Consider the following 11,505-nt stretch of genomic DNA (forward strand, 5'->3'; position numbering starts at 1 on the left):
TATTTATTTGCAATAAAATATGTTTAAATCAAAGGAGATAACATCTATTTTATATCATTTGTTGGAATGTAAAAATAAATGTTATTCAATCCGTCCATCTGTTTATCTTTTCATTGCCATCAACAACATTGACAGCAATAGCAACAGCACTGGTTTACCAGACCGAGGCAGACATCACTGGTTTACCAGACCGAGGAAGACATCACTGGTTTACCAGACCGAGGCAGACATCACTCATCTCCGAACATAATGATGATCTGCCTTTAATTCATTAAGACTCACCTTACTGAGAACCATTCTAGAGTCGTCATCATCAATGATTAGATATTTTGCAGACATATCCCGGCTGTGACCATTTCGCCAAATGAAAAAAAATGAAAAAAACCACCAACAATAAAGAAAAAGAAAAAAAAAAGATAAATAAATAAAAAAAAACCCACTCATTTCATGCACTTTTATACATTTAAGCAAGCAATGTGCACATAATTGAACAAACAAAAGGGTGTTTTTTTACATGACGTCTTTGCAAGGATTCTAAAATGCAGACGTGAAGAGGTGAGTTTTGATGTCCCTCTTGAACTTGGTCAGGGTATTTGACTTTCTAATCGCAGATGGTAAGCTTTTCCACAACGTAGCCGAAACCCTTCCAAAGCATCTGTTTCCGTAGGTCACAGTACGAGATTTTGGGACACGCAACAAAGATTCTGACTCCGACCGCAGTGATTGTGACGGCTGATACAGGGTAACACGCTCATGTAGGTACTGAGGATGGTCCATTCTTTTCCTGATTAAGCTTAAGCATGTTGGCGTTCATCCAGATACTGATATCTGTCAGACAAGCTTCCAGACTTTCTGAGACTGTATTCCAACTGTCCCGTGGTTTTATGACCATTTAAATGTGTGTGTCATCGGCATAGCAATGCAGCTGACAAGTCCAGCATGACAAGCACCGCTCTGCACTTGTTATCCAATGCAGAAGCTATATCATTATGTACACGTAGGAGGGCCGTCTCAGTAGAGTGTCCCATGCGGTAGGCCGATTGCATGTTGTCATGGCTATTGTTTGCACGGAGATGAACCTCTAAACGCCGGGACACAACCTTTTCCAAGATCTTAGACAGAAAAGGCAGATTTGAAACTGGGCGGTAGTTCTTCAACTCCTCCTTGTCCATTCCAGGCTTCTTTAACAATGGTCTGACATGTGCCTTCTTGAAATATAATGGAACCTTTGACTCAGCCAATGATTTGTTCGTGATTGACTTGTATGTGACTTATATACGAATATTTATATGACTTACCACCGAATATTGATATGACTTGGTACGGAATATAAACATATTAATATAGGATAGTCTTTGGATTGTACCCTGTGGTACATAAATAACTAAACCTTTAAAAATTAAGAAAAACGAACTAAAAAAAAAAACGTTATATAAAAGACTTCATGGACACCCTTAATGTTCTGTGGCAGATCCGGAAACTTTGCATGCCATTGTGTGTGGATCCTTTTATTGTTGTCTTTGAATTTAAAGGTTAGAGGAAATCCTGCTAATAAGAATAAACAAAAACTAAAATAACCACACACATTGCGCAAACGTTCATCGATATTTTAGGTCGATGTTCCACGCGGTGACAATTATAAAGTAAACATACCAGTCGGAAAGGCCATGTGATAATAAAATTAAAAACTATCGAACTTTTCTGCACTGTAATTGTCTTGCAAAATTGATTTGCTGTATACAGTTTGATCTCTATTTTATTTTGGCTCGGTAGTTTCAGTTTGATGAGGACTATATATTGTTCTTCTGTTGTGCCTGTAAAGCTTTTGTATTTCGTCTCATCTGGCTGCACATGTGCACTCGTATGCTTAACTGTTATCGATCGATGGCAATGACAGTGACTCACCTTAACACCGTTGAACACAACAGTGAAAAAAAAGATGAAAACGTGAAACTTAACGTCTCCTTCAGATAAATCGTGAAAATGTATGACACCCTCAAATGAAAAACTAGTGACACATTCACATGAAAACGTGAAAAAACCCGAGTGCGATTCAGATGAAAATGTGAAAATACAGTGACACATTCAGAAAAAAAAGGTAAAAAAACTAGTGACACATTCAGATGAAAACGTGAAAAACTAGTGACACATTCAGATGAAAACGTGAAAAACTAATTGCACATTCAGATGAAAACGTGAAAACTAGTGACACATTCAGATGAAAACGTGAAAAACTAGTTACAAATTCAGATGAAAACGTGGAAAACTAGTGACACATTCAGATGAAAACGTGAAAAATTAGATACACATTCAGATGAAAACGTGTAAAAGCAATGTCACCTTAAGAAAACACGAAACGTGAAATATTTATGACAGTCATATGTGAAAACGGGAAAAAAATAAGTATACTTTTAGATGAAAACATACATTCATCGATATATTATTATCAAGATGTTTACCATACTTAAACAAATATCTTACGTTTTGCTCAGTTGTTGGTTTTATAGCACACGTAATATTTGACTGAATTTCATTTTCGCTCATTGACGCCAAACGCCAAATAAACAAACAAACAAAAACCTACAAAAGATTCTATAATAATTGTAGACAAAAACGTTTTGTCTTTTTTTCTTGACTGAATGTAAAACCACTATTGATAAAGACACTTTACAGCAAATAATTCTGCGAATTGAAAAGTTCAAATGTTGAAAATAGGCAAATCACGTGACTACAATTAAGAAGGTACAAGGTATAAAATAATAAGGAATTTGATCCAATATTCAGTGGAACCGATATCTAATTTGATGGAGTGACTACTAAGGTCGTCAGTACCCATTCTTAGGAAGCTGATTGTTTAACATTGTTTTCACCTATAAATAGTTTTACTGAGATGTTATGGAGTAGGGACAAACTGTCTGATCATCAGTCGACATACTGGGATCAATTAGTAAACAAGAAGAATACGTTACAGACCATAAGCAACTGTTCAGAAGGGAGCAAGGTGTCAATTTGAGAAAGTATTAAGAGGACTTAGCGGCATAAAAAAAACACCTCAATAATATGTGGAAACTAGAAATTTAAAATTTTAGTGCTGTAAAACTTAGTTCTTTGTTTGGCTTTTATTTTGCATTGAGTGACTAATCATATTGTGCACCTATACTTATACACTATCTATATACTTATACACTATCTATATACTTATACGCTATCTATATACTTATACACTATCTATATACTTATACGCTATCTATATACTTATACACTATCAATTAAGTATGTATGTCTGAATCAAGACTATGTCATTTGAAAAAACTTGGTAGCCCTTCATTCCAACATGATATATTAGTCCAATATAAAGACTCTAGGCCTATTGGTTACTGAGAGGGTCTGCTAAAGAAAAACAAGTTGATACCAGATGACATGCGACGGCATATCAAACTCACTCTTAAAATATCCAACAGGTTTAGAAGACAATGTTAGCATATTATGGTGTGATTATGTAATGAACTTTTGTTAAAAATGTTCTAGTGTGAACTTTGACCCTAAAATATTGAACAATGACAACTTAAATTTAATTGTATACTTTCTTTATACTTTGAATTAAATTCAGTATAAATTATATCTGTTACAGAGTATTTTTTGAGACATGTGTACACAAATATCAACTTCAAAGTTGTCCATGTGCCATACATTGTATTTGACCCTTTAACTTTGACCAATGAGTATCAAACATTGTTTCAGTCAATATCCCTTTTCAGGTCCATATAACCTCATATTTACTTCAACAGAAGTCCATAATTGATAAATATTCACCTCTAGTATTCAGTCCCAGTGGGAAACAAAACATAACTTATTCTTGTTAAGTTTATATCAGTTTAATAAACATTCATGAATTGATTACATACATACAATTGTATACACCCTCACACGTCATTTTACATACACCCTAACACATTATAGGTTACATACACAATCACACATAATCAGTCAATATACAATTACACACACCATCACACATAATCAGTCAATGTTCAATTACACACACCATCACACATAATCAGTTTAAAGAAAAAGACACCCTCATATTCAATTATCACTTACACATTATAAATCTATAGCTCATGTACTAAAGATTTTGATCATAACATCAACATGTAACTCCCACCCCACTCTGCCTTCATTGCTTATATTAACTCATTCAACCCTGAAACTTCACAATGAACTATTATTCCAACCTTTGTAATGGGAGAGTTCAAACGTGTTTTCAGGGGTGAATGAGTTAATCCAAGCTTCAGTATGTTTTCCCTCAACTTTCCCCCAAAATAAAGGTGATGGAAGGGAGCTAACTGAACAATTTACATTCACTACTGTTCAACATTAATATTTTTAGTGACTTGTTACTTTAAATGCTCGGATGATTGGAACACATTATTATCATTGTTTAAACTCTAGATCTCACTTAAACAAATCACAAAAGTGTTCTGCTTTCTTCTAGTCACCACCTAGCAATTGTTACAACATCTAAATTTTGTTTCAGAAAACCGAATACATGTATATATATGTAAATACTGTAGACAACAAGAAAACACCAGCATCATTTGATGTATTACATTTGATCTAATCTTGAGCAAAGGCCGAGGTCTTTGACCTTCATGATCACTTGAAAGTTATTGCGCATGATTGGTTTCAAGACAGTCAATCATTTCGCACTTTTGCTTAACTTCTTTCAAAGATCAGTATCTTTAGCATCTAACATACAAGCTTTTTGTTTTAGTTTTATGCTAAAACCAGGCCTTGAGATTCCCATATTCTTCTTCTGGAATACCAGCCAGAATAGTGGCCTGCATTCAATCAGAAATTTTCTTTGAGCATTCCATGAGGAGATCGTGAATTTCCTTAGCACAGCTGATTTGTTGTCTGACCATAGAGATGAACTGTGTGTACGGGACGGCACTGGGGGTTTCCGGCCACTGGTTGTTTTCCTTCGGCACATTAACTGTGAACGGGATAAACTTCTGGCTGTCAGTGTTCTGCTGATGAATTTCCAAGGCAAGTCTCTGAAACCAATATCAAATATATGCACAACATATTAACAAGCTGGCTCCTATTTTTAACTTGCAATTTAGAATTCATACTAATTGTTTTATGGATATATATGCTGTAGATAAATTTATTTTTGTTTGGAGATGTTTTGCACGTTAAACCATTAATTTTTAGAGACAGCTAGACCTAACACTGAGAAAGCCTGATAGATCCTTTTCTTTCAATTAAAAAATATATATATAAAAACACGAAAGCTTGAATCCTTCAGAGAAATCACTCATACCATTTTCTTCTTTTCACTATTGTTAAATCCAAGTTTGTAACAGAAAGCTGTGTAAACAACTCATGACATTGATTATGACCTAATTATGGCATTTGTGCGGAAAATGTTGAACATAAACTTTTTGAAATTTTAATAGTGCAGTGTGACCAATGTAAGGAACTAAGAACTAGTTATAAAATCAAAAATTAAAGTTTAATAAATCTGCAAGAAAAAACAACCTTGAAGGACCTCTTACCTGGAAACTATCATCATGGAGGACAGACACACAAAAATATCTAAGGACATCCATTAACAATTTCTTTTCTGAGCAGTAAAACAACTACTTCAAACTAACCTACACTTTAATCCTGGAAGTGTATTCGATAATAGGAAGTACACACCTATACGTTTTAAGCTGATTGAATCTATGAATGATTATGTAAATATAATCTTTATTCATTTAACAACAACTATGAAACAAGTTATTTCAACTTATATAAATCACTCGTCGGCCCGTATGTTAGCGCACGGTGGGTCTTTATGTGTGAGGAAACCGGAGTGCACTGGTCAGGCAGGTGACCCCATACCTTTTCACCTCTTATCGGGGAATCGAACCCAGACCGCCTTGGTGAAAGGCAAGTGTGCTATATCCACTGCGCCATCCCACCACCCAAGGAAAAATTGCAGATATAGACTCCCCTTTAAATCTGCCACCATATTGTTATATTCTACCATTAACCTTAAAATCTATATCTGTCTTTTCCATTTCCAGGTAAAGAATAACACTACAAACACATTCATTAATACTTAAAGGTATATAACTACATACCAAGTTTGACTCTATCTGGTCACAAAGGGAATAAAACTCCTCAAGGCTTTTCTCAAACTTTAGTTGTTGACTGTCAGCAGGACGTCTGGAAAAAGACATGGAATGAAATAAACCAATAACGCAAAAGAAGAAGAATTATATATAGAGGATACCAGTCCATGGGAAAGATGGCGGTCCGATGGATATCTCCGGTAAAAATTACTGCCGGTCCGACGATCACTATTGTAATTCCGGACCAAATGTCCGGCAAATGTTTTCTACCTCAAAGTCATGTCACTTGAGCATTTTAAATGCCTCTGTTAAATGACATTGATGGAGTGAAGAATAATGCTTTGTTACATGACTGGGGCAAAACCCGGCAAACCACTGCAAAAACCAAAACCTGTTTATCATTTTCATTTAATTTTTGTTAGTCTATTTTTTCATTTTCTTTGGACTAGTAAGTATTTCAAGCTAACCTGATCGAAATGCACTTTAAAAGTTGTTCCGGTTCGGCAAGCTTGGGACAGTTACCTGACCGAAAGTCTGGTAAGAAAATTTGCATGGACTGTCTGAAAACCTGGTTAATTAATTACACAAAGAGAAAAAAGTATCTTGGACATTTTGTATTGTCTCTAGTACCATAAAGACACACTTACAATCCATCATCTGTCAAAGCATTCTGACGTAGAGACTGGCCTGCTACTTTGATTAAATTCTGTAAAGAAAAGAGTTTTGTATTATTCAAATCATAATTGTAGAATAATACATTAATAAATAAAATATTATCTTTCAACACCTCAAGAAAAATAGAAAGCATCAGATTCATATTTATGGAACATTATTACTCAAATATATGTATATATAATTGCATGCTTATTACATTGTATAGCAATACAATGCAGATGTATCCATATTTTAGAAGACTTTGAAATTTATCAAATCCTACTCAGGTCTCAATGTTTATAATATCATTGGTTTTCGGGACAGCAATGTTTAAGTAATTAATAACTACAGGAATCTGGAATTCTGTCAATAATTAACAATAACAGTGAGATACTTTTATTATTACAATTATTATTAACTTGATTGTTCCTATTTGCGTTTACATATCAAGACATTACTTTTGGCGACCGACAATCCTGCACCCCACCCCCCCACCCCACCCCCATCTGCTAAATACAGATCCATTATGTATTAGGCCTACCGCAAGTGATTCCTTTAACCGTGGCATGAGGAATTTTACTCGATGAACCGGATCCGAATCTGTTAATTGCTGCTGCTGTTGTTGTGATGGGGGGTTCCTGTGATCGGCGGATGCTGCCATTTTAATTTGCCGCAATTGTGATCACACAAACGCTTGTAAGGTGAGTTCGAGTAAGAACACATTACATGTGAAAAGTTTTGACATAATTGTCTCCCCTTGACGTGTCTCGCACGTGCACACTGATGTCATGTACATTAAAGGAGTTTATAAAATGTTTATGATGTTTTAAAACCTTTTAATATTATTTTTTTAAATTCTGCATATAAATTCCTTACAACTGATTTGGACACATGCATATAATGAAATGGTTAACACTTATAGATACATCGATTTTTTTTTGACAAATCAGAATTTAACAAGCATTGCATGACGGCGGCTAGTCCGAATTATTCTGACGTTTTATCGACTTTTTCACATCGGTCTGTCGTCGATTAACGACAGACCGATATGAAAAAAGTCGATAAAACGTCAGAATAATTCGGACTAGACGGCGGCAAGACGTTTCACCATAACATTGGCCCATTCCTCGAAATACTTTCGAAATGTGTATTGATATATTGATAAACATTTTGTGATTGATTTTAGTGCTTTTTAATAACATCTTCCAATGAAATTATTTTTACAGTTTTCGACATCATATATAGATTTTGACAGTCGAGGGTTATCACTATTTCTGAAAAAAAATCTTAACAGTTATTTATCGAAGCTCATTCATGGGTTACTGTAAGTCCCGATTCATGCATGTTATGTTTCGATTCTGATCGAAAATCAAAATATAGTTTTCAGGCTGCCATCTTTGATCTTGACAGTTCAGGTTTTGTTATTGCTATTTTTTTTGAAGAAGTACTGGAAGAATCATTATGATGTATGTATGTTTTACCATTGGTCCGAATATGTAATGTTTATTTCAGATTTATTTTTATTTTTGCAGATACATCACAATTCCACAAACAGATTTAGTTTATATTTACGCCATAGCATACAAAGTATCATAAAGCTCTACACTTGACGAGAGTTCGATATTTATCGGTCAGGTTTAAATGATTGAATGTCATATTTTGAAGTAAAACACTTGCGTTCTAGATATCTCACAAATCCTCAACAGGTTGAGCTTATACAAATGTATTCAACCCATAATAAAGAAGCAAATATAGATATTCTCTTTATTATATTTTAATGACCATTGGTCAAAGCTATAGGACCAACGTTAACGCTTGTCTACCTTTGGAGTAAAAGATTTTGTGATTAGATTTAAACATATTTTATTGCAAATAACAGATGTTACAAACGAATTGGACACAAGTTTTGCCAACTTATTGAAGTTCTCTTCGACACAAATTAATTGATTACAATACATATCACGCAATGTTAGAGCTACTTAAATATACATATGACAAGAAAGAATTGTAGGTAAGAGATGGGACAAAGAAGAGATCGAGATATTTTTCGAAAAATATTGGACACAGCTAACTTAAGTTTTATTGCATAATATAATTTCTTTCCACCTAGATTGTGAGCCATGTGAGTGTTCATTTCAAAAGAGTTTGTGACAGGGTATTTAACAAATCTCTAAAAGCTGTTTATATTTACACGTTAGTATATGGTAACATAAAGCTAAGTTTCACACATGGATAATGGTAAAGGGTAACAACAATTTGCCACTGTAACTATTCCGAAACAATCGTTTAAAATCTTTCGAAATATTTAATTTTTAATGAAAATCACACGTTATCATGCATTTGACTGAACTGTGGTTGTTCAAAAATTGAATGTTTTGTTAAATATTGATATAAAAAAAAAGAGAGAGAGAAAACGGCAGGGATTGAACTCGTTTACAAAGTCTACACAATTACACATCACCAAAACATCAAAATGGGTTTCCAATCTATTGGCCACAAAGCACATGAAAATCTTAAGAGAGGAACTTACTTAAAGCTTAAAAAAACAATTATTGTGTCATCTTCTAAGTAGAAGAAACAGTACAAAAAATCAATCTTAGTGAAACATTTGCTTCGCGATTTTAACTGATTACAGGGGTAAACATTTCCTAAAATATTACAAACGTTTGTCGGGTCACCCAATATCTAATGGATGCTCAAAGGCCTTTCATCCAAAATTACATAGGCCGGCGCGTCCGATTAGAACAATCATCAAAAGTAGGGGAAACACACCCACAATTTTAGTATAAACTTCATTTTATCGCATGTTTATACAAATGTATTGCATGTATTTTATTAATTTGACAATGAAAAAGGATTCAGAAACAAATTTTGAAAAATTATTATAATCTGTTTCCTAAATAGAAATTATATGGACAACAAGCAAATGGTAACAAAACATGTTTCAATAACGAGTAGAAGTAGAAGAATGTAAAGATAGGGGTGAGAGGAAGAGGAAAAGAAAGGTTTGAGACTGATGTCATATTCAGAAGGAAATAAACTAATAGTGTACCACAACAAAAGTAGGTACAATTTACATAATTAGAGAGGTACCAACGCTAAATCATTTGCTATTTAAACAATACAATGCAACACGTAAACAGGAGTTTGCATGTGAAATAAATACAAATCGCTTCGATTTAATAAGAATAATAATTCGAGGTTCTTATATACCGCTTTATCACAACCTAGTTCGTAGGTCGTCTCAAAGTGGTTCAAAATTATTATCAGTGGTTACAGGGCCTTTGCAACAAGCCAATATCTTGCTCAACTCCCTGGGGAGCATACAGCCGGTGCTGCCATTTCGGCGCTAACAGCTAGCATTCAACAATTCTAGCGCTGCCCAACCACGCACTCATTTACAGCTGAGTAGACTGGATCAAGCGGAGTAAAATATCTTGCTCAAAGATACAACACAGTGCCGTGTCATGCATGCCGTGACTCGAACTCGCAACCCTGTTGTGTTCTCATACTCCAATGAAAACTAAAGACCTTTGCTTCAAGTCAGGTTTTAATCAGCCATCATTTTACAATGCCCGGATTGCCCCAGGTAAGTACAGTCAATAATTACTAAATGGCTTAACAGGCCAAACTAATCGATAAGTCAAAATACGACAAACCCTTTGGTCACGAGCCCGGCGTCCTACCACAAGCCTACCGTGCATCCTTTTAATAATGAAACCTTGTCCATATTAAAATATATTTTTATTTTGTACATTTAAGATAGATTGTTGTCACCAAACAGCTTTCACTTTAACAGAAAGCTGATCTTGGATAGATGCAAAACTTACTTGTCTAGTACGTTCACAATTTCGACAAAGTAATATATAAATATACGTTCACTTGTTTCGCTTGCCTCATGAAAAGAACAGCGTGGGCTCTCAACTAGATGTTTGTGAACAGGTGGTCATTTAGTAAACTGCATTTCATACGCAGCCTGGCATGGTGAATCTGTCCAGGTGTAAAATATTAAATTGAAAAAAGTACGACAATCGGTAATGAGTTAAGTACAATGGTCAAGAATAAATTGATACATACAACATCTGGAGTAGAAAAATAGGCAGCCTCCCTGCTATTGATTGATATGCTGACTGTGTAAGCCAATCCGTACACGGACTAATCACAACGGCATATCTAGTCAATCCCGTCCGACCACATATCGGCGGAGTTTGTCGGGCAGGGTTGGAGGTAAACTTCAAAGCTATATATATAGCAGTGCATCTATACAGTGTACATGTATTATACAAGAATATGACATAAGTTGGAAATTATATCATATGTAGATACAGGTAAGATATAGGAAAGAAAATAGTGCAAAGAGAAACGCATAAGATAAAAGTAAGGTTAGATAAGACAGTCATTATAAGAAACTGAAGGAAGGATACGGTATTGACATTGAGGAAAAACATTATTAATGACATCATATGATCTAGATATTAAAAATGAAATCATTGCTATATATATTTATATTTACATAATATATACATATATCTATATCCTAAGTCAAATTCGACACTCTCAGTATCCATTTTAAAGAATGTTATAACAAACGCTGATTTATTGAATTATCAAAAATGTTTAAAAAAAACACTGATTTGCAGTAGTTGGAAGTCAAATAGAATGGTTTTGGATCTAACAGCCGTTTGCTCCTCTTCAGAAAACTTTGCTTCTAAGGATAACAATTGTT

General features: G+C 34.5%; 1 protein-coding gene across 1 annotated transcript; it reads right to left on the bottom strand.

Moving 5' to 3' along the window:
• Positions 1 to 3,844: 3,844 nt before the first annotated feature.
• LOC110450492 (mediator of RNA polymerase II transcription subunit 29-like) lies at positions 3,845 to 7,459 on the bottom strand. The gene is made up of 4 exons (XM_021498045.1): positions 7,321 to 7,459; positions 6,773 to 6,831; positions 6,135 to 6,219; positions 3,845 to 5,057 (listed from the first exon to the last, which is right to left on the bottom strand). Exons 1-4 carry the CDS (start codon positions 7,438 to 7,440, stop codon positions 4,848 to 4,850), a joined length of 474 nt encoding a protein of 157 aa, XP_021353720.1. The 5' UTR covers positions 7,441 to 7,459; the 3' UTR covers positions 3,845 to 4,847.
• Between the last annotated feature and the right edge of the window lie 4,046 nt (positions 7,460 to 11,505).

The sequence above is a fragment of the Mizuhopecten yessoensis genome, unplaced genomic scaffold, assembly GCF_002113885.1.
Source record: "Mizuhopecten yessoensis strain PY_sf001 unplaced genomic scaffold, ASM211388v2 scaffold5229, whole genome shotgun sequence".
NCBI lineage: Eukaryota > Metazoa > Mollusca > Bivalvia > Pectinida > Pectinidae > Mizuhopecten > Mizuhopecten yessoensis.